This window comes from Somniosus microcephalus, chromosome 22, assembly GCF_052327205.1.
Source record: "Somniosus microcephalus isolate GS21.2 chromosome 22, FLI_Smic_1.0, whole genome shotgun sequence".
Classification (NCBI taxonomy): domain Eukaryota; kingdom Metazoa; phylum Chordata; class Chondrichthyes; order Squaliformes; family Somniosidae; genus Somniosus; species Somniosus microcephalus.
The window spans coordinates 15,143,568-15,168,168 of record NC_141008.1 but is presented as its reverse complement, the minus strand read 5'-3'; the positions used below and the strand labels follow the sequence as shown (position 1 = coordinate 15,168,168).

General features: G+C 45.2%; 1 protein-coding gene across 1 annotated transcript; it reads left to right on the top strand.

Moving 5' to 3' along the window:
• Positions 1–311: 311 nt before the first annotated feature.
• LOC147102057 (schlafen family member 13-like) lies at positions 312–24,065 on the top strand. Its single transcript, XM_085964215.1, has 5 exons — positions 312–3,461; positions 17,098–18,226; positions 19,338–19,466; positions 20,857–21,631; positions 22,540–24,065. The coding sequence occupies exons 2-5, from the start codon at positions 17,098–17,100 to the stop codon at positions 23,342–23,344; spliced, it is 2,838 nt and encodes a 945-aa protein (XP_085820341.1). The 5' UTR covers positions 312–3,461; the 3' UTR covers positions 23,345–24,065.
• Positions 24,066–24,601: the final 536 nt, after the last annotated feature.

The window sequence follows — 24,601 nt, the reverse complement described above, 5'->3', positions numbered from 1 at the left end:
AGTCAAAACTGCCCAACGCATTACCGGCACCTGGCTACCGACCATAGAGCACATATACCAGAAACGCTGTTTACGGAGGTCACGGACCATCATCAAAGACCCTACCCACCCCAGCCACAGTCTGTTCGCCCTCCTGCCATCTGGGAGACGCTACAGATGCATTTGCACCCGTACGACCAGATTTAGGAACAGCTTCTTTCCCAGGGCTGTCATCCTACTGAACTCCACAAATAAACTCTAAAGCCTGCACATCTGCCAATGCACTTTATTATGGTTATGTTTATGTTAATGTATTACAAGCCAAATGTATGTTGAATGTTTAAATGTCTTAATCTAAATGTACACTCTCAGGAGCCGCAAGCCTACATTTCGTTGTACTGCACTTGTGCACTAACAATGACAATAAAAGTTGATTATGATTATGATGAAAAGATGTGTGTGTCCCTTTAAGGCGTGCTAACAGCGCCTCTGTCAGTCTGCTTGCACGTTGGGTTTACCTGGCAGCTTAGGACCCAGCACTGATCTCAGCGCTAGGGTCGAAGTTCGCCTTGGTGACGTTAAGTCGGCATTGCACGGCGACTGACATCACCACAGCACCATTTTTCTCTTCAGGGCGATACTACTTACCGGCAGTGCTACCGGGACAACGAAAATGGAGGACGGCAAGGGGCCTGCCACCAGCTGGCAGAACAGCGGCGGCCGCTGCTTTCTCCACATTACGCCGCGCTAACGTTTGGCGATAAGGTAGGGAATTTCCCCGCCAATGACTTTCCTCTAATCACAGCATTCTAGGAGAGATTTTGGACTGGCAGCTTTATTGCTGCTGAGTCAGATTAATCTGACACATTTCTTACAGGAAAGAGGATTTTTTGGTTGCTTGTGATAACTCAAGTGCACGCTTGTTAGATGTCTAAAGCCCAACGAATGGCTATTCTCCTTAGGATCAAGTGGGCTCTAAGCTGACGTGTATCTTGGTTGGCGACTGAGCGTTGGATGTTCCTCTGTCGTACCACCCTAAATGGGGCAGTATTGTTGCAGAAATGGCAGGCAAATCAGGCGGTGAGGGCACCACCCTGTGCCTGCCCCCATCTCTCTTTTCCTCCCCCCACCCCTGCCAAGAATGCCACCAGTCACCCCTTCTGGGGCAAAGCCTTAAAGGTGCAGGTACAGCTTAAAGATCCACTGGCTCTTCCTGTGGGGCACAAAAAGGGTGGTTTGGAGAAGCTCTGGTGACATTGCTGGTAAATCGGTGAAAAGTCTCTCAATTCTCAGGATGCAGGCGGGAACGTCACATTTGCCGAGAGGCGCAACTAGTGATAATGGTGTTGTCAGTAGCGATATCTGCTATCCACAACACGTTGTCAATAATACAAAAATACTAACAGTTTCTTACCCCAAACCCTAACACTAATTCTGACCATAACCCCTGACCACTAGTCCTAATTCTAAAACAAATCCCTGATCACTTGCCCTAAACCCTAAATCACGTGATGTCAATTGCACGGTTGGCTGCGGTGTCGATAGTAATCATGGCATTGTCGGTGATGCAGTTTGGTCACATTGTCAATAATCACTCTGTTTGCGCTGAGAGCCTTGGAAGTCATTGGGCTGAATTTTGCTGTAGAAATGATGGTGAGGCTAACAGCGCTCACTGTTGTTAAAGCATAAATTGGACAGCAATTTCCAGCAACCACACATGTGCAGTTAAACACGGAAATCAGGAAGTAGCTGTCCAAGTTGCCATGCTCCTACAGAAGCTGAACTAGAATGGCATCTCAGCGAGAGACACGGCATTGAAATACTTGGAACGGCATGAAGTTGCTGAATTCGCCAGAAAAAGTTAGGGTTTCTCCATTCCAAAGTCAATTTCTAACAGTGTGATCAGTCTTAATTACTGCCAAACAACCTCTCTGGCACTGAAAATTAACTTTTATGAGTGTGGAGGCTCATTCCAGATTTTAATTATTGTTGGAGATTTTAAAAAATTAAAACATTTAGCTAATTTTTTTTTGCTTTTTGTTTCTGCTTCTTTTGTCTTGCTCTCTTAATCCCATCTCTCTAACCCTCTCTTTATTTTGCTTTCTGTACCTGATTTGACGTTAAATATTCTAACTGACACTTCCTGGTTCAGATGCGCTGCTCATTAACGATTCTTCAATCTGATTGGATAAGGAGATGCACAATTTCTTGTCCTGTTCACACAGGCCCCAGATCCCCTGAAGAGGGCGCTGCACCTGAATGGCTCTCTAATTACAGTAAGTTCCAATGCAAAATCCCATCAAAAGTCTGTGGGCAATTGCAAGTGTAATGTTCGCAAGAGCAAAATCCGGCCCATGGTGTTCAGGTGGTTTGTGACGAGAGAAACATAATCATGTACATCAGTGGCAGTGGACTATGGTGCCCACATTCTGTGAAGGAGGAGAAGACACTGGTTGGATGGCTTTTGGAAGAACCAAGTTATCCTCTGCACCAATGACTGTTGACCCCACTGAGAAGACCCCTAACAGCAGAGAAGTGTCTCGAGCTGGAGGCCTGAGCATCTGTGTGCTGTTCCACATCTACCACCCGCAGGTAAATTGTGCATATCGCTTGGTTGCAATGAAAGTGTCTGTCAAAGTGTAATGGCTGTGAGCTGTGTGCAGAGGATTGGTGAGTTTCCAAATTAGCTTTATGGGATGCTTGATAAACCTTCCAAGAATTGTGTGCTGAAGTGAGCAGCACATTCACCGTCACCTTGCCCCTGAGAGCTGGATGCATCTTCCTCATATGCAGCCAGGTGCGGTCAGCTGGGTGACTGCATGGTCCTGAGCGCAAGACTCCCTTCATGCAGCTGGGAACTGTGCTCTTACTGGAAGGCATTCAAAAGCCTCAAATATGGTCAATGTCCTTGGGTCCAGCCAGTGCTGCCCACATGTCTCCACTGAGCCATTGTGAACAACAAGGCAACTTTTCTGTCCCCACCACAATTTGCCTTTTTATGGTGAGCTGCAGCCCTTTAAGAGCTGCTCCTACACCCATCGTTCCAATTCCTAGCCAGGTGAGCTGCAGGCCAAGCTCTCAGATATTGTATTAAAACAATGGTTAGAGCTCATAATCAGAACATTGGGTGCAGCACACCCCCATGCTACAGGTGTGCCTCACATTTGGGCCAGCATATCCCCATTTTTGCTGATGTCGGATCATCGGACCTCAATGTAACTTTTAATGCTTTCTTTAAGTTTCAGGTTTTTTTTAACCCTCCAAAAAAGTTGAATTTAGAATGAAAATAGTGTGTCATTGTATCTCCTGATCCAACTGGAAAGCTTGAGTGAATTGCTGAGGCCACACCCACAGGAAATAAATAGATTATTTCCTGAAGACATTTTATTACAGTATTGGAGAGCCGGAGTCAGAGCAACCACTGAACCGGGCAGGAGATAGTTTGGAAAAACAGACCTGAACAAGTCAACACCTGAACTACAGTAAGTTTCTCTTCAAGAGTTCAGTAATTCTCACAGAGATTAGTTTAATTTAATTTTTAATCCACATCCATCGCTCCCATTTGTAATTGATGTCTTTTTATATTTGTTCATTCCGAGCTGGAAGTTAGATTTAATACTATGATATTTAGAACTATTGAAACAATATTGAGTAAGGTTCTGACTCCCGCCACTAGCCCATTCCCACTGCCCATCCCCCCGGCGTGTCTTTGTTTTCATTGAACTCCTTCTACTGCAGAAACTTGACCTCTATCACGGGATTTCTCGCAGACAGGACCTCGCTGATTACACGGTTTGACTCAGTGGTTGTGACGCTGCTTTGTTTTTCAGTCACTTCAAGTCTTAAGCTGCGGAATTCTTTTGTCAAATTAGTTTCCGATCTCCTGGACTTCTCCGGACATCTAGACTATATTTCTGCTTTGAACTACGTTGGATTACACTATAAGACTTAACTGCTGGGTCTCTATCTTTGAAAATGTAAAAAGATTTTTACCTTTAAACTTCCGGTTGTGTGTCTGCTGAACTGGTTCTACTGGTTTTTCAGCTCTGCTGGTTTGTAGGTAGCAGCTCCACCTGCTGTCAGGTGACTTGTTCTACCGGTTTTCAGCTTTGCTGGTCACTGGTTTGTGGTTTTACGTTTTCTCCGCCGCTTTGACCTACGGTGACCTCCAACTTGCGTCAATTTAGCCGTCATCGTTCTGCATCGGTACCGACTCTCATTCCTACAGCAACAACCTCCATCCTCGAACTCTCTACCCTTCAAATAGCTGCTGGACTTCACTCACCTGCTTTGGACAGTGGTTCATTGATGCTCCGTACCGGCCCCATCCTGCTCACGTCAGCTTTGTCCCTCCATGGGACCTCGGACATTGACCGTGGTCTTCCTACTGTTGTCCCCAACCTATTCCCTGCTACCAGGAAATATGTATTCCATTAATTATTACATTTAAACAGGCCGATGTAACCTGAGCTTTTGTACTCTATACCTCTACTCATGAAGCCCAGGATCCCGTAAGCCTTTTTAACCGCTTTCTCAACCTGCCCTGCCGCCTTCAACGATTTGTTTGAGATGCACTGGCTACAACCGGATAGGTAGGAGTGGGACCAAGCAAAGGCAGTTCCATGGAGCGGGTCAAAGGAGAAGCAGTGGAGGAGGATGGCGTGATCTGCCATGTCAAATGCTGTGGAAAGATTGTGGAAGACAAGGAGGGATAATTCACCACAGTCACAGGGGTGATTGCAGCCCTCGATTATCTTGCTCAAGTGACTATTTTTAAAAAACAGAAGAGAAAACTTGCATTTATATGATCTCAGAATGTCCCAAAGTGCTTTAGAGCCAATTAAGTACTTTTGAAGTGTAATGAAGGGAAATGCAGCAGCCAATTTGCGCACAGCAAGGTCCCACAAACAGCAATTAAATAAATGACCAATTAAAGTGTTTTAGTGATTTGGTTGAGGGATAAATATTAGCCAGGACACCAGGGAGATTTCCCCTGCTCTTTGATTAGTGCCGTGGGATTTTTTACATCCTCCTGAGAGCGAAGACATGACTTTGGTTTTTCATCTCACTTAGAATACAGCACCTGCAACAGTGCAGCACTCCCTCAGTATTGGACTGAAGTGCCGGCCTAGATTATGTGCTCAAAAAACACCTGCTGTTCTTCGAACTAGTGGCAATGGATCTTTTACATCCACCTGAGAGGGCAGACAGGCCTCAGTTTAACGTCTCATCCGAAAGATGGCACCTCTGACAATGCAACACTCCGTCAGTACTGCACTAGAATGTCAGCCTAGGTTTTGTACCCAAACCTCTGGAATGGGACTTGAACCCACAACCTCTGACTCCGAGGTGAGAGTACTACCACTTTTTTTTAAAGTATTTTGTTGAACATTAAGAACATATACAACATCGTGATCATTTCATTGTATCATACAAATCAATTCCTCCGCTCTGCACAGCCATTCCTCCACCACATTTTAACATCAAACCCTGAAGTTTAATTTGTCTCCCGTAACATATATTAATCGATTGTACTTTAAAAATTGATTGTAATATACTATCTTTAAATTCCTTTCTGAATAAAACATCCACAGAGCCTTATAATGATCTTTTAGCTTATATTTAAAATACTCTTTTAGATTGATTCTCCTCCCCTTAAAAAACAGAGGATTCCTCCTTTGCACAATCACGAATCTAGCCAAACTGAACATTAAATTAATTGCCGCTCCGCTAGACTCAGGCAGACTCTCCTGCAATCCCCATCTCAAAATTGAGTCCTACGGGATTCCCATTCTCACTCTTTGGTCCCCACCCAGCAAAAAAACTTCACACAACTGTCGAACATAGTACTTAAAATCATTTAACTACGGACATAACACCAGTAAATGGGACAGAGTCTCACCCCGTGTCCCACACACTGGACAAGTTGCCCCCTCCACTCGTCCAATCTTGCACAAGACCGTCATGGTAAAAATCTGGTTATGAGCCAATTTGAAATCCAGTTCAATCCACTCTGGACATTTAAAATTCGCCCACACTCCCTTCCAAATCCTGTTGAAGTCCAGCTGTGGGTATATACTCTGCCAAATCTCCTGACCAGCAGGTGTCTTGAATCTCCATTCTCTAAATACCTCATAGAAATCTCGAATATTACAGTTGTCAAATTGGACCAACTCTCCCTCTTTCTCCAGCAGAAAGCTTGGAAAAGTGGGACGCTTTTTACTTCCTTTGGAGATTTCCGCATTTATTTCTTCCATCCAATCCTGTGGCATTGCCCTCACAATCTTCTCATACATGATCCCTATTGCTTTTTCCTCTACCTCCTGATCCTCCTCCCACAACATGTTCCTCACTATCGCTTCCGGCAACCAACCTGGAATTACCTCGTATAATACATCTTTCACACATATAATACCAGCTTTTATAAAAGCTTGATTAAATAATACCTCTCCTTCAATGTTGACCCACCTGTTCAAAAATAAGGGCTGGTCTAAAAATTCCTCAACACCCTTGGGCATAAACTGCACACTTTTTAAAAATTGGGCCCAAGTCTCTACAAGCCCCTTATAATACCTAGGGAGAAGTTTAATCGATTTCAAAAACATATTATTGTATTCCATATACAATATCCCCTGCCCTCCTATCCCACTTTGTTTAAAAAAATGCTCAAAACAACTCTTCCAAAAACTTGTATTTGACTTCTGAAGAAATCTCTTCATCCATTTGATTCTAAAGGATTTTTTCTTCAAATCAATATCTGGGAAATTGAGTCCTCCCTGACTTCTCCGTCCAATGATGGTATTGTAAGCCACCAAGGCTGGTTTCCCTTCCCATAAAAACCTCACACAAGCCTCTCGGATGGACTTTTCCGCCCACTCAGGAATATCCTCCACCGTCAATAAGCACCATAGCTTAGAAACCAGGAGAGCGGACACCACTGTCGCTCTTCCTTGCACTTTCAACCACCTTCTTTCCCATCTTCCCAAAATCTTTTTAATTTTCATAACCTTCGGTTCCCAATTTAATCGATCCACTTCATCCCTGTCTTTCTTGTACCCAATGTGCACCCCCAGAACTTCCAAAGCCTCCACCACCTTAAAGGGACTTTCCTCCAACCATTGCCCCTACCCCTTCCTGCAACCAGGCATTGGAACTTACTATAATTCACTCTGGCTCCTGAAGCTGTACAATATTCCTCCACTACATCCATAGTTTTCCTCACTGACTCCCCATTTCTCAATGTTAAGGTTGTGTCATCTTCATATTGGTGTATCACCGACACCAGCCCGGAACTGGGAACCACAATCCCAACTACACCTTGTTTCTTTCGCATCATATAACGTAATGGTTCTGCTACCAATGTGTACAACAATGGGGACAGGGGACAACCCTGTCTCACTGATCTCTGTATCGGAAAATACTTGGATAAAAACCATTACATTTAACACATGTTTGAATAAAAAATCCTTATCCACTCAATGAAATTTTCCCTGAAACTAAATGCTTCCAAAACCTTCAATAAAAACTCATGAGAGACCCTATCAAAGGCTTTCTCTTGATCTATCTTTCATACATAAGCCTCCCTCCCACTCTCTTCCATGAGCTCTATCGCATCTCGGATTGAGACCACAGAGTCTGCGATGTCCCGGCCTATGACTCCATAGGACTGAGAGGGCCAAACTATCTGCGGCAACAACTCCTTCATACATAACCCTCACCAAGATCTTATAATCCACATTTAATAGTGTGATGGGCCTCCAATTCTTCAGATCCCGTCTATCCCCTTTATTTTTATAAGCTAAGCTTATGACACGTCTCCTCATAAATGGGGCCAGGCTTCCCTCAATTTTAATTTCCTTAAAAACTCCTAAGAGCAATGGACTTAAAATCTCAAAAAATTCTTTATAAAATTCTGCTCTTAGTCCATCCGACCCTGGGCTTTTCCCCCCCTTCATTCAACTTATTGCTACTTTTATTTCCACTAATCCTACTTCTTTGTCACACATGCTTCTCTCATCCTCCTTTAAACCCTCTTCAATAAAAGCACTAACCTTCTCCATCGCCAAATTGGAAATGTCTTCTTTTGTATATAACTCTTGATAAAAGCTGCTAGCCGCCCCTAAAATCTCCCCACTTTCATGAATGATCTTCTCACCAAGCTTCAACTCTCCAATTAATGATAATCTCTGTCGCAGCTTCTCCTGCTCTAGAAAATATCCAGTGCATCTTTCGCCCTCCAATGCATCTCTAGCCTTTGCACGGAGAATGGCCCCCTTGCATTTTTCAGCTTGCAATAATTCCCACTCTTCCTTTAACACCCGGCACTTACTCTCAGCTCCCTTATCCCCTCCGTCAACTGCTTTACAGACATCCATAAACCTTTTGTTTATATTCTCTTCTCGATGCTGGTTAGCTGCCGCTCTCTTTTTCCCATAACGTACCGAAAAAACTTTTACCTCATACTGTATTTGAAATTGTCCCACCAAACTCTTCTTTCTTTCAAGAACAAAGGTTCCTTCCGAGCATTTTTTATTATATTTAAAATCCCATCTTTATAAGCAATTTCTTTCAGGTATTGATTGTTTAAAATCCACACCACTGAACCGATTTTAACTCTGCTGTTCCAAATTCTAAGAACCAAAGTCGAGTGGTCACTAAAAAATACTTTTTTATAATAAACCTCCATCACCTCAGAACTTAACACAAAATCTATTGGGCTCTGTTTTAAAACATCACCCATCCAACCTGTTCTGGAGAACTCCCTTTTTATGGGGTTCCGGTCCCTCCATAAGTCTCTCAAATTTAAATTTGCCATCATTTTTACAATCATCCCTCTGGAGTTATCATCCTTAAAGGTCATCTGGGCTGAAATGTCCATCCGAGATAAAAATACATTAAAATCCCCCACTATACAAGGATTTTCCACCTCTGCCACTTCAGTGAATAACCCCCGAAAAAACTCGCAACGCTTGCAATGGTCGTTCGGTGCATAGATATTAAAGAGATCGCAATTAAATTCCTCCATTTTTACCCTTAGTCATAAAAATCTCCCCTCAGTGTCCGTGTCCACCAAGGCAATGTTCTCTTTTATGGACGGACTCACCAAAACAGCCACCCCTCTACGGTTATTGTTTGCACAACTTGCAAACACCTCTCCCTTCCAAACCTTCCGAACTCTTTCTAGGATATCCTCATCCCAAAAGGTTTCTTGCAGACACAACAAGTCCGTGCCTTTAAAAAACTGCAACAACTGCTGCAATTTCTTCTCACCCCTCAGTCCGTTCACATTAATCGAGACCAATGTAATCATGGCTCCAAAGAAGGGAATTATGCCTGATAATCTCCCCATCATTTAATCTCTGGCCCTTCCTTCCTCTCATGCTGCTTCCCAACTTTTTGGCCAGCTGTTGCTTCTTCCTGCAGCCTCCGGCTCTTTTTCACCTCCTGTTTGAACCTTTCCTGCTGTTTCAGCCTCTTCCTTGCATTAAGTTTGGGCCAAGGAGTTGCCCCTTCTCCCTCCTTCTGCCCCTCACTAGCCTTTCCCTTTCCACACGATGCCACCCCACCCCCCACTTCCATGTCTCTGTCCCCCTCTAATTCCTCACTCTCGAGCTCTTCTGCAACCCTCTGTGCCTGCTCCCCATCAGATACATAATCCTGCTTCCCATCAGATACATCATCTCCCATAGAGAGTCTTCCTGCTATTGCAGTTTCTCCAACAGTGCCGCTCCCTTCGACCTCATCTCCACCTCTGACCCTTGCTCCCTGATCCTTCTCTCTGGGACAATGGCACACCTCTATTGTTCCCTTCTGCTGTCTTTGTCTCGCCGCTCCCGTCCTGCTGCCGCTTTAAGGCTCCTGCCTCTTGCGCCCTCTCCTTGTCTTGCCCCCTCCTGCTCACCGAGATGTCTGACTCCCCCTCTTCCTTTGGAGTACTTACATTTACCATGCACCCTGCTCCCACCTCCTCTCCCCCCGCAGACACCAGATTCTTTAGGGAGAGCTGAACCGTATTCAGGCTCGAGTCTGCCCTCGACCCATGTTGCCCTCTGCTGTCTTTGTTCTTTTCCACTGTACTTGGTGTGTTTTCCACCAGCTCCATCCTGTTCTCTGCTCTGCAATTTTCTGCCTCTTCCTGCGCTCTTTTCTCCTTCAATTTGCCAGCCGTGTCCTCCGACTGCTCCGCTCCTCCAGCCATTCCACTCACACCTCCTGCTCCTTCTCCCATCTCCTCGTCACTCATAGAGCTTCCTTCTGCCTCACACTCACAGCGGGTGGGGCATTTGTGACACACCCCACAGCTCTCCACCTTGCAGCTCCGAACGATGTGTCCAGACTTGCCGCAATTATAACAGTACAAGTCCGGACAGTTTCTTACAAGATGGTCGTGTCCAAGACAATAATAACAAACCCTCACTTGGTTATCATGCAGTACTCGGAAGTACTGCACTCCTTCCATTGTCTCGAATTTCATGCTGTATGTTAATGACTTCACCCCCTCTGGGAACCACAGCTTTACATAACGGGTTCCATCTGCTACCCGTGTTCCTGGGTAGTATCTCCTCTTTATTGCTGAGCAAATTTTAATGTCCCACGACTCCAACTTTTTGATCATCCTCAATATAAACTGGCAAGTTTAAGAATGAGACCACTACCTCTTCCGAATATAGCAGAGATACCTCCAAGAACTTATTGCCAAACTTCAAACTAAGTAAAAGTCATTCCACCTCCTCTCGGCCACTGACCGTCACCTCGAACCCAACATTCGGCTTTGGTTGGCAGGCAAAGCAGCTTCCATAGAAACATAGAATATAGGAGCAGGAGTAGGCCATTCGGCCCTTAGAGCCTGCTCCGCCAGTCAATGAGATCATGGCTGATCATCCAAATTCAGTACCCTGTCCCTGCCTTCTCCCCATATCCCTTGATCCCTTTAGCCTTAATATATTTAATGAACTGGCCTCCACCGCCCTCTGTGGCAGAGAATTCCACAGGTTCACCACTCTCTGGGTGAAGAAATTCCTCCTCAGTTCAGTCATAAATGGCTTACCCCTTATCCTTAGACTATGACCCCTGGTTCTGGACTCCCCGGCCATCAGAAACATCCTTCCTGCATCTAGTCTGTCCAGGCCTGACAGAATTTTATAGGTTTCAATGAGATCCCCTCTCAATCTTCTAAACTCCAGTGAGTATAAGCCCAATTGACCCAATCTCTCCTCATACGTCATTCCTGCCATCCTAGGTATCAGCCTGGTGAATCTTCGCTGCACTCCTTCCATGGCAAGAACGTCCTTCCTCAGGTAAGGCGACCAAAACTGCACACAATACTCAAGGTGCGGTCTCACCAAGGCCCTGTACAACTGTAGCAAGACATCCTTGTTCCAGTACTCGAACCCTCTTGCTACAAAGGCCAACATACCATTTGCCTTCTTAACTGCCTGCTGCACCTGCATGCTTACCTTCAGCGACTGGTGCACAAGAACACCCAGGTCTCTTTGCACTTCCCCTTCTCCCAATCTATTGCCATTCAAATAATAACCTGCCTTCCTGTTTTTGCCACCAAAGTGGATAACCTCACATTTATCCACATTATAGTGCATTTGCCATGTTTCTGCCCAATCACCCAACCTGTCCAAATCGTACTGGAGTTTCACGGCATCCTCCTCACAGCTTACCCTCCCACCCAGCTTTGTGTCATCTGCAAATTTGGAGATATTACATCCAATTCCCTCATCCAGATCATTAATATATATTGTGAACAGCTGGGGTCCTAGGACCGATCCTTGCGGTACCCCACTAGTCACTGCCTGCCACTCGGAAAACGACCCGTTTATTCCAACTCTTTGCTTTCTGTCCGCCAACCAGTTCTCTATCCAAGTCAATACCTTGCCCCCAATCCTATGTGCCTTAATTTTGCACGCTAATCTCTTATGTGGGACCTTATTGAAAGTCTTCTGAAAGTCCAAATACACCACATCCACTGGTTCTCCCTTATCTATTTTACCAGTTACATCCTCAAAAAATTCCAGTAGATTAGTCAAGCATGATTTACCTTTTGTAAATCCATGTTGACTTTGTCCGATCCTGTCACTGCTTTCCAAGTGCTCTGCTATTACATCTTTTATAATAGACTCTAGCATTTTCCCCACTACCGATGTCAGTTCCCCACTTTTTCTCTACCACCTTTTTTGAATTGTGGGCTAACATTAGCTACCCTCCAATCCATGGGTACTGCCAGAGTCTATCGAGTTCTGGAAGATGACCAGCAATGCATCTACTATTTCTAGGGCCACTTCCTTAAGTACCCTGGGATGTAGATTATCAGGCCCTGGGGATTTATCGGCCTTCAGTCACATCAATTTTCCTAACACCATTTCCCTACAAATACTGATTTCTTTCAGTTCCACCCTTTCATCAGACCCTATGTTCCCCGGCATCTCTGGGAGGTTATTTGTGTCCTCCTTTGTGAAGACAGAACCAAAGTATGAATTTAGTTGGCCTACCATTTCTTTGTTCCCCATTATAAATTCCCCTGATTCTGATTGTAAGGGACCTACGCTTGACTTCACCAATCTTTTTCTCTTCACATATCTATAAAAGCTTTTACAGTCAGTTTTTATGTTCCCTGCAAGCTTACTCTCATATTCTATTTTCCCTTTCTTAATTAATCCCTTTGTCCTCCTTTGTTGAATCCTAAATTGCTTCCAATCCTCAGGATTATTGCTTTTTCTGGCCAATTTATATGTCGTCTCCTTGGATCTTATGCTATCCCTAATTTCCCTTGTTAGCCACGGTTGAGTCACCTTTTTTGTTTTATTTTTATGCCAAACTGGGATGAACAAATTCTGTAGCTCATCCATTTGGTCTTTTAATGTTTGCCATTGCCTATCCACCCTTTGAGTGCCATTCCCCAATCAATCCTACCCAACTCGCTCCTCAGACCATCGTAGTTTCCTTTATTTATATTGAGGACCCTAGTCTCTGAGTCAACTACTTCATTCTCCATCTTAATGAAGAATTCGATCATATTATGATCGCTCCGACCCAAGGGGCCTAGTACAACAAGATTGCTAATTAATCCTTTCTCGTTACATAATACCCGGTCTAAGATGGCCTGATCTCTGGTTGGTTCCTCGACATATTGGTCCAGGAAACCATCCTGTAAACGCTCCAGGAATTCCTCCTCCACAGTATTGTTACTAATTTGGTTGGCCCAATCTATATGTAGATTAAAGTCACCCATGATGACTGCTGTACCCTTAGTGCACGCTTCTTGAATTTCCCTTTTAATGCCATCCCCAACCTCCGCCTTACTGTTGGGAGGTCTATATACCACTCCCACTAATGTTTTTTTCCCCTTAGTATGCTATCCCACCTCCCTTTCCTTTTTGCCTATCTTTCCTGAATATCGAATACCCCTGGATGTTGAGTACCCAGTCTTGGCCATCCTTGAGCCATGTTTCCGTAATCCCAACCAAATCATATTCGTTTACCTCTATTTGCGCAGCCAATTCGTCCACCTTATTACAAATGCTCCTCGCATTAAGACACAAAGCCTTCAGGCTTGTTTTTTTAATGCTCTTAGACCTATTAGAATTATTATTTACTGTGGCCACGTTTGATTTAAACCGTTGGTTTCTCTGACTGCCACTTTTGTTTTTCTCCTTCCTATCTTTTGCTTTTACCCCTGTTTCCCTTTCATCTGATTCCCTCCTCAGGTTCCCAACCCCCTGCCATTTTAGTTTAAACCCTCCCGAACAGTGCTAGCAAACCTCCCCGCAAGGATATTTGTCCCGTTCTGGTTCAGGTGCAACCCGTCCGACTTGTACAAGTCCCACCTTCCCCAGAAGCAGGCCCAGTGATCCAGGAAACTAAAGCCCTCCCTCCTGCACCAACTCTTTAGCCACGCATTCATCTGCTCTATCCTCCTATTCCTATACTCACTAGCACGTGGCACCGGGAGTAATCCAGAGATTACAACCTTTGAGGTCCTGCTCTTTAATCTGCTACCTAGCTCTCTAAATTCTTGCTGCAGGACCTCATCCCTCTTCCTACCCATGTCATTGGTCCCAATGTGAACCACGACCTCTGACTATTCACCCTCCCCCTTCAGAATGCCCTGTAGCCGTTCAGTGACATCCTTGACCCTGGCACCAGGGAGGCAACAAACCATCCTGGAGTCACGTCTATGGCCACAGAAACGCCTATCTGTTCCCCTTACGATAGAATCACCTACCACTATTGCTCTCCCACTCTTTTTCCTCCCTTCCTGAGCAGCAGAAGCACCCCTGGTGCCAGGAAGTTGGCTGCTGCTGCCTTCCTCTGGTAAGTCATCCCCCTCAACAGTATCCAAATCGGTATACCTGTTTGAGAGGGGGATGTCCACAGGGGTCCCCTGCACTACCTGCCTGCCTCTACTGCTCTGCCTGATGGTCACCCATTTCCCTTCTGCCTGTGCAGCCCTTACCTGCGGTGTGACCAATTCACTAAACGTGTTATCCACGACCCTCTCAGCATCGTGAATGCTCCAAAGCCTATCCATCCACAGCTCCAGCGCCGCAATGCGGTCTGCTAGTAGCTGCAGCTGGATGCATTTCTGGCACACATGGTCGTCAGGGACACAGGCAGCGTCCCTGTATTCCCACATAGAACAAGAGGAGCATAACACGGGGCTGGGCTGTCCTGACATGACTTACCCTTTAATTAATTTAAATTAATTCACTATCACCAATTAAAGATAAACTCAAAGGCGCTTGTATGGTTTACCAACAGTCCCCGCTACACCAGAAAGACCTTAGCAACTATAAACCACAGAGTTAAAGTTTAAAAAAGAGAAATGCTCACCAACCAATCACTTACCTGCTCCCTGGTGACATCACATTGTGATTACTTTTTACCTCTCTCCCCGTTGCTGAGTTGGTCGGGCCTCACTGCTCCCTGGAACTGGTCGGGCCTCAGTGCTCGCGCCGGTTTTTATACCGGACTCCTCGCCTCACTGCTCCCTGGAACTGGTCGGGCCTCGGTGCTCGCGCCGGTTTTTATACCGGGCTCCTCGCCTCACTGCTCCCTGGAACTGGTCGGGCCTCGGTGCTCGCGCCGGTTTTTATACCGGGCTCCTCACCTCACTGCTCCCTGGAACTGGTCGGGCCTCGGTGCTCATGCCGGTTTTTATACCGGGCTCCTCGCCTCACTGCTCCCTGGAACTGGTCGGGCCTCGGTGCTCATGCCGGTTTTTATACCGGGCTCCGCATCACTGCTCCCTGGAACTGGTCGGGCCTCGGTGTTTGCGCCGGTTTTTATACCGGGCTCCTCGCCTCACTGCTCCCTGGAACTGGTCGGGCCTCGGTGCTCGCGCCGGTTTTTATACCGGGCTCCTCGCCTCACTGCTCCCTGGAACTGGTCGGGCCTCGGTGCTCGCGCCGGTTTTTATACCGGGCTCCGCCTCACTGCTCCCTGCAACTGGTCGGGCCTCGGTGCTCGCGCCGGTTTTTATACCGGGCTCCGCCTCACTGCTCCCTGCAACTGGTCGGGCCTCGGTGCTCGCGCCGGTTGTTATACCGGGCTCCTTGCCTCACTGCTCCCTGGAACTGGTCGGGCCTCGGTGCTCGCGCCGGTTTTTATACCGGGCTCCGCCTCACTGCTCCCTGCAACTGGTCGGGCCTCGGTGTTTGCGCCGGTTTTTATACTGGGCTCCTCGCCTCACTGCTCCCTGGAACTGGTCTGGCCTCGGTGCTCGCACCGGTTTTTATACCGGGCTCTTCGCCTCACTGCTCCCTGGAACTGGTCGGGCCTCGGTGCTCGCGCCGGTTTTTATACCGGGCTCCGCCTCACTGCTCCCTGCAACTGGTCGGGCCTCGGTGCTCGTACCGGTTGTTATACCGGGCTCCTTGCCTCACTGCTCCCTGGAACTGGTCGGGCCTCGGTGCTCGCGCCGGTTTTTATACCGGGCTCTGCCTCACTGCTCCCTGCAACTGGTCGGGCCTCGGTGCTCGCGCAGTCCTCATGTACCACTTGGATAATATCCCAAGCTCGTATCTCCTTATCCTTGCACTGAACAACCACCACCGTGTTTTTTTTGCCAAACCTCATGGGGTCCCGGCCCAAATTTTGGGGCCTTTTTCTTTCCCTTCCAACCACAGTTTCTCCCCTGATCAAATTCATCTTGGGAACACTGTCCTCTGAGGGGCCCGGCCCTCCGGACCCCTCAGCTGTCATCTGGCTGCTGTTTATGGGCCAAAAATGCCCTAAAACCTGAAAATAAAACCAAAAACCCACCACCAACTTTTTACAAGCTCACTCCAACTCCCTGCAGCAATCAGGTAATCAATAACACCTGCTCACACCTAGCCCCTCCCACCGAGCGAGTGCTACCACTGAGCCACAGCTGACACCTGACAATTTACATATGTGAGTTTGTGCAGAGTGTGTTGGGAGCCTGTTCAATCATAGCACCATCGCAACCAAGCTTGAATTAGTCTTTACCAAAGCCCTCGCATGCACTTCCAGCAGTAATCGCTGCAGAAGAATTTGTCTCTCTTCCCCCTTCCTAAACTGGAACGTCGTGAACTTCAGAGCTACTCTGCTGTCCACCTTGAGATTACTTAACTCAGGACAGTGACGCGGGGATTGAAGCTGTGATGTTGCTGGACTATATAGCTAGTAATACATCAGGCCATTTATCTACTGAGCTGTCGCAGGGTATACACGTCAGTGTAAGATTTGCATCTCATTAATTTCATGCATATTGTGTGGTCTGAGCACAATACATAATGACATGGGATGTGACCCTTGTCCACGAGGGGTATGATGTGCCAAATAACTGCCTGAATCCATGAGGTTAAAGCTTAAAACTAAAGGCTTTTATTAAGTAAGAACATGGCATCAAGTTATCACAGGGCAACCATCATTCATCACCAACCCAGCCCTTGGTAGAACATTCCAGAAGAGGGGCGGGGCTAGGGAGGAGCATTAGTGGTTACACCGGTGGAACATTCCAGACATTAACAAGTACAACAACAACAATACAAATGCCAGAACACAGAGTTATTTCATCACAGGGTACTTGGGGCCTTGCTGCTTGTGAGTTCCCAGCTCATTCATTCTGTTTTATTTATTTTCCAGATGGCTCATGAGAACATTCGAGTGATCGAGACTGAATACCCTGACTTGGTGCTGGATGCAGGCACAGCAACCTTTGGGGAGGAATGTAGAGAAGAAATGAAAAACGAAATATTGAAAGGGATGCAGTGCAAAAATATACTTCGATCAGCATGTGCTCTATTAAACTCTGGGGGTGGGATCATCACTGTGAAATTGCAGAATGAAGATTACAACTATATCGTTGATGGAATTGGGTCAGATATAGAAACTGCGTTCAGCGAGCTGGTAAAAGGTCGACTGTCAAAGAGAGAGAAGAGAAAAGGTTCAACAAACTCATCGTTCTTTGAATTCAGGCAACAAGATGGAACCATGTTGATTTTTGTGCCATCTTGGACCAGTGGAATTATTAACGAAAAGTTGCCACAACTTTGTACTGTAGCATGTAATGTCTACAAACGATCATTCAGCCATATGGATCCCATAACTCCCCTTGATGTGGCGAATTTATTAAGAGGAACCAAGCTTGCTCCAAACAGTGACAGCACTGAAGAAGATTCAGATTCCAACACTGAAGAAGATTCAGATTCTAACACTGGACCAGCAGTGAAAAAATCCCGTTTATCTCCTAAAAGTGAAGATATTGAGTCCGCTCTCAGTATGTTAGATAGAACACAATTTCAGTACGGTGAAACTTTGGGTTTCACTGAATCTATTCACATGGGAATGAAAGATTTTTCACGGGAAACAGGCTTAGACAGGATAATAGAGGCACTACCAAAGTACATCTCTGGTTTTGCAAACACAGATGGTGGGTTTTTATTTATTGGTGTCAATGGCAAGTCAAGAAAAGTTGTTGGATGTGGGCAGTTTATTGAAGATCCTAAGTGTTTTGAGGAATTGGTATCCAGAACTGTGAACAATCTCAACACTGCGCACGTTTGCTCCTCTCCAAAGAACATTAACTACAGGCTTAATGTTGCCAGAGTTATGCGGAAATCAGAGCAGCACGGCTTTTTGTTAATTTTGCATGTGAAGCCATTCTGCTGTGTCGTGTTTGCCGATTACCCTGACTGCTGGAAGGTAGAAAATGGCCAGGTTAAGAGAGTGGAACCTGGTGAATGGGCTGGAATGGTGTCGGCTACAGATCCTGGTAAGTACCCAAGTCGTGTAAAATCTGGTAAGGCTCACTTTTTGTTTATTAGTTTATGGGATGTGGGTGTCGCTGGCAAGGCCAGCATTTATTGCCCATCCCTAGTTGCCCTTGAGAAGGTGGTGGTGAGCCGCCTTCTTCTTGAACCGCTGCAGTCCGTGTGGTGAAGGTACTCCCACAGTGCTGTTAGGGAGGGAGTTCCAGGATTTTGACCCAGCGACGATGAAGGATCAGCGATATACTTCTAAGTCAGGATGGTGTGTGACTTGGAGGGGAACTTGGAGGTGGTGGTGTCCCCATGTGCCTGCTGCCCTTGTCCTTCTAGGTGGAAGAGGTAGCGAGTTTGGGAGGTGCTGTCGAAGAAGCCTTGGCAAGTTGCTGCAGTGCATCTTGTAGATGGTGCACACTGCAGCCATGGTACGCTGGTGGTGGAGGGAGAGAATGTTTAAGGTGGTAGATGGGGTGCCAATCAAGCATGCTGCTTTGTCCTGGTAGGTGTCAAGCTTCTTGAGTGTTGTTGGAGCTGCACTCATCCAGGCAAGTGGAGAGTATTCCATCACACTCCTTACTTGTGCCTTGTGGATGGTAGAAAGGCTTTGGGGAGTCAGGAGGTGAGACACACGCTGCCGAATACCTAGCCTCTGACCTGCTCTTGTTGCCACAGTATTTATGTGGCTGGTCCAGTTAAGTTTCTGGTCAATGGTGACCCCCAGTATATTGATGGTGGGGGATTCAGCAATGGTAATGCCATTGAATATCATGGGGCGGTGGTTAGACTCTCGCTTTTTGGAGATAGTCACTGCCTGGCACTTGTGTGGCGCGAATGTTACCTGCCACTTATCAGCCCAAGCCTGAACGCCGTCCAGGTCTTGTTGCATATGGGCATGGACTGCTTCACGTTGTAAACAGGAGGGAGTGATTTTACAGCAGAGTTGCTTCTAGTTTTTCTAACCTAAAACAGTAACTAAAATAGAGAAATAATTTTGTTACCATATTCAGCGAATAAACACAGCAAATAATTACAGTTGGTAGTCGAGTCATTTAGATTACAATGCTGTAGGTTGCTGACAAGATGTCATTTTGAAAGGTATGATTTTTCTCTTTCCTGCAGAGATGGAAGAACTCGGGATGAATTTTAAGAATGAATTGAGTGTGTCTGCAGCGCCACCAGGGTGTAAGCCAGTGTTTTCAGTTGGAGGGGCTGGACGTTTGGGCAACTTGCAACAGCAGCTCTTTAAAGGTTTGAAGCCGTGGTGAAAGTTTCACTTCCCTTCAACAAGAGGTCAAAAAAATTTTGAAGCGTTGCACTAATGGTTCCTCTCCATGTGTTTGTCGATCTGTTTTGTACATTAATATATATATCCCCCTTTTCCTGATCATTTGAATATGCCTTTCTGTTTCTTGCTTTTCAGTACTGATGAAGGGTGTGGATCTGTTCTCTCTACAGATGCGGATTAGCCTGCCGAGTGTTTCCAGCTTTTTCTGTTTTTCATTTCATGTGTTCAAATGAAAATGTGTAACTTTTATAGTTTTTGCCATTCTGTTGATGCCATAGCCTTTGATGTATCTCGTGCACTCAGTTTGATGTGAGGTCATGAGACTTAATAGGGTCTAAGTCAATGTTGAGGACTCCTAGGGATTGGTCAATAAATGAAGGAAGACTAAGGTAAGAGGTGGTAGGTATTGGATGGGCTTTCTGGATGTGCCTGAAGAGTTGAATCAATAAACACATTGCTGCTCTGCAGCAAATGGAGAAGGTCATGATGTAAAACTGTAAATTACTGATTAAAATTGGGCACCTAATTAAATAGGACCGGAATTTACAGGAGCGGGGCATCTCACTGTGTGCCCAGTTAGTTAGACTTTGTCCTGCACACTTCAGCTCAAAATGTTTTTACTCCAGGAGTTGCTGGAAATGCGAGCTGATAACGGCACAGCGAGAGCAACAGGGCATCTGGAACCTTGGTGAATGACGGGACCAACAGTGTAATTCCTTAACCAATGAGATTTAAGGATTGAGAAAAATACAGAGGAAGGACAGGGAAAGAGGGTGAATTAGAGCGGGTGAATTCAATGTCAAATCAGGTTCAGAAAGAGAAATTAAGAGAGGAAAAGAAAGATTCAATTGAGAGAGGAAAAAGAGACAGAAAGGGAAAGGAAGATTTAAAAAAAAAAATAAAGTTTGACCTTTTTAAAATCTCCAACAACAATTACCATCTGAAGGAATGAGCCTCCACAATTTAATTGTTCACTTTCTGGGCCAGAGAGGGTGATTGGAAGTCATTACAGTTATCACATTGTTAAAAGGCTACTTACTCTATTAATTACTAGACATCATTTTCTGTGGCATGTTTAATGGGCAAATGCAGCAACTCCATGAAACTCACGGGGGGTGGTGGGGGGGTTAAGGGTGAGCTGCTGGTTTCACGAAGCTAACGGAAGAGCAAAGCAAATCATCCAGCAACTTGTGGCGATTTGCAATTCTCACGTTACCACTTCCTCGCCACAAGTTGCTGGCCGATTTACACGTTAATAACAGCGTGTGTCATTCAATATCATATTTCAATATCTCCATTATTAATTTAATTATTCAGTATTATATATTTACTATTTCATTTACTGTTTTACAGTGAACTTTAGATCCTCCAATAGAATTCGTATAACACCAGAGAATTTGCATAAAGAACTACTAAAGGATTATCCAGCTCTGAGGAATCTGCTACCTAAAATGAAACCAGCAGGAAGTCGGGGAGTTCTGATTTTCTCCAGAAGCTGGGCTGTTGACATTGGCCTGCCAAAGAACCTGGATGTAATATGTGATGCTCTGCTAGTGGCCAGAAGGAGTGCTCCACTATTGTACACCATCGTCAGACAGGAAAGTGAGGGAGTGGCCAAGTATTCAAAAGAGACAGCATTTTCCATCAAACAAAAACTGGTGAATCCGGGTGGCTATGCAGGAAAACTCTGTGTAATTCCCAAAATCCTCCGGTGTACAGACCGTGAGTCAGACGAAGATGGCAATGCCTCCACATTGGGATTTGGCAATGTGCAGGAGACTGTGAGGAAGTTACAAGGTCAGTACCCACCTGCTTATAGTGCCTTAAAAGACACTGACATCAAAGCATTGCTGAGGGCGCTCACTATTGTTCTACTGAGTTTCAGCTCCTTCCTAAGTAACCAACTTGGCTGTGAATTTCTCAATCTGCTAACACTGAAGCAATTTCAGATTCTTCATTCAAAACACAATATTGAGAAATGCAAAAAGCTCTTTGTACACGGTCTTCCTGGAACTGGCAAAACAATTATAGCCGGACAACTCATTGAAAGGATTATCAACACCTTCCGTTGTGAAAGACACGAGGTCCTTTATATTTGTGAAAATAATCCATTGGAGAAATTTATGAGGTAAAATTTACATTGCAACCTTTTTTTAAAACAAAGCTAAATGCACTAGTATATTTTTATAGTTTGAGTCATGATGTAGAAGAAGAATGAAAGGTTTGGAGCCTTTCTTCCAATTTCATCGTCCATTTTGCCTTTAGTTCAATCTTCATTGACACAAATCCTAATATTGCCCCAATTTGTATGTGGCCACTCAATATTCCATCAAGAATAGTATAAATCTCCCTCCAAAACATCCACTTAGATTTAGGAGTCCTAATTTTTCTTACCAAAATACAGCCACTGCCTCGTCACTGCAAAAAGGGAGAAAAAAATAAAGAACTTGCATTTATATAGCGTCTTTCCAAACGTTCCAAAGCGCTTTACATCCAGTGAAGTACTTTTGAAATGTCGTCTCTGTTGTGACAGCAAAACGTGGCAGCAAATATGTGCACAGCAAGGTCCCACAAACAGCAATGTTACCAGATAATCTGTTTTAGGTGCTGGTGAGGAAAAAGTATTGACCAGGACAGCGGGGAAAAAAGCCTGCTGTTCTTCACAATAGTGGCAATGGATCTTTTACAACTCCCTGAGAGGGCAGACGGGGCCTCAGTTTAACACTTCATTCGAAAGATGGCACCTCCGACAATGCAACACTCCATCAGTACTGCACTAGGATGCCAGCATAGGTTTTGTGCTCAAGTTTCTGGAGTGGGACTTGAACCCACAACCTTCTGACTGAGGCGAGAGTGCTACCGACTGAGCCGCGGCTGCAAACCCTTTACAAAATGGGGTTGAAACAGCTAAACATGTGTCAGGCTGCACACCCAGATGTGTAAAGTTTATCACCAAGTATCGTTTTTGAAATATTTTTATCACAGATGAGCTGTTTTTGAGTGGTATTTTGCATTAAACTGGCATTTTAATCTTAGGCAAAAAACTAATTGCATCTGCGTTACAAGGAGCACCTTCATGAAGGAGAGTTTCCCAGAGGTGAAACACATCGTCGTTGATGAGGCTCAAAACTTCCGTCTGGATTCTGGTGACTGGTACAAAAAAGCTGAGAGAATCAGAACAGCTAAACAAACACATCCTGATGGACCAGGAGTCTTCTGGATTTTCATGGATTACTTCCAGACTTCCCATCCTTATAAAAATGGATTGCCCAAATTTCCATTCCAGGATCCCAGAGAGGAATTGACAAGAGGAGTCCGGAATGCGAGGAAAATACATGAAGTTGTCTGCTCGCACATGAATAAGATTATTCAGTCACAAAATATCGATCAGCATCGTGAGTTTCTTAGAAAACTATCTGATGAAGCTATTTGTGGCCATTCTATTCCAGGGATAGTTGATGAGCCAACAAGCATGACACGAGAAGAGATTGCCCAATACATAGGGGCCAAAATAAAAAATTATCTTGAGGAAGGTTACGCACCAAAACAGATAGCTATCCTGTGCAACACAGAGGCCGCATGCAGCAATTACAATGATCTGCTGCAGCGTGAGCTCACAGCACTGAAACCCAGTGTACGTTTTGCAAAAGCAGATGATGAAATACTTGAGGATTGTATTATCCTGGACAGTGTACGCCGATTTTCAGGCCTAGAAAAGACCATTGTATTTGGCATCCACCCTGTACCTCACCACAAACACCGTGAACTAACTTCTAATATTTTAGTCTGCCTGGCGTCACGAGCTATGACACAGCTTCATGTGTTATATGAAGTAAATTAGACTCAGTAGCCTAGATTTTCTGCTCCTCGCCTAAATTGGATCTGAATGCTATTGGTGGCTTTAGGCGGACTGAAGTGGAAGTGTGGTGTTTGCACCCAACGTTCATTAGCTAACCTCATGAACGTAGCTTCAGATTCACATTTGGGTGAGTCTGGGGGGACATACGAGCAACAGCAGAAAATTGTGAGTAAATGAATTTAAAGGGGTGGGAATAATTAAAGGGGTGCCACAAAAGGGGAACTTTTAAATTTAATTACATTTACTTTAAATAAATTTCATCATTAAGTAGATTTTGAGCTTGCTTCTTGCAGAGACAGGAACAGAAGCAGCTTATGGAATCAGTCCAAAGAGCTGAGTCCGTGTTTTAGTTGTGGAGTATAAGCAGAGTAATAAAAGCAATAATTAGAAATAATCTAAATAGGAAGCAACATAATAATGTTTAAACACACTTGTTGATTTGTCTTTATGCTAAGTGTCATCCGTGTCATACACAATGCTGGGAGCCATCTTGCTAAATGAACTGTAAAAGCTAACTTTCCAAGCAAGTACTATCATCATGAAATTGTTTCTTTTATTATGCTCTGAAACTGTAATTCTGAACATGCTCTGATAGAATAATTCTGAGCTGAGGATTCTGTTGGTGGATGTATTATCTTTGCACATGCAGATGCAGTTAAATAAACTAAAGAAAAGACTTGCAATAAACTAGCCATTAATTGTACCTCAAGTTGTGTCCACTCCTCGATCCTCCTGAGGTGAACGATGAGTGAAATACTATTCCCACCAGTGCTCAGTTTACCAACAATCTCTGGCAAACAGGATTCATACCTCACATTCATAGCTTCAGCTCACCCTCACACTTAGCACTGCTGCATGCCTCCCACATCTCACAGCTTGCACACACTGCCAGCTATTCAACAATAACAGGCACATCACCCAAGCACATTGCACCACACTCACTCACACACTTCCCTCTCTCTTGCAAGACAAGTTGGAGCATAACCAGAGGCAGCAGGAGCTAACCGGCGCGGGAGAGGCAAACCCGTATCACCTTACCCCGATGGAGACGGTGGTCGCCATCACTGGAGCAGCCATCGCTGAGCCCGCGGCCAGCTACGGGGCTGAAACCATCGAAGATGATGGTACAGGTAGACTACCCTTTATCCGGACTTCCGAAAACCGAAACCCTCTAAAAACCGAAGGTTTTTTCGTTCAGCGTAAGTCGTGCGTACGACTTACGCTGAACGAAAAAACCTT

Coding starts and splice junctions, on each gene's coding strand:
- LOC147102057 (XM_085964215.1), top strand. CDS start 17,098: ATGGCTCATGAGAACATTCGAGTGATCGAGACTGAATACCCTGACTTG. Junction 19,467..20,856: donor GCAACAGCAGCTCTTTAAAG/GTTTGAAGCCGT, acceptor ACTGTTTTACAG/TGAACTTTAGATCCTCCAAT. Junction 21,632..22,539: donor CCATTGGAGAAATTTATGAG/GTAAAATTTACA, acceptor TTTTAATCTTAG/GCAAAAAACTAATTGCATCT.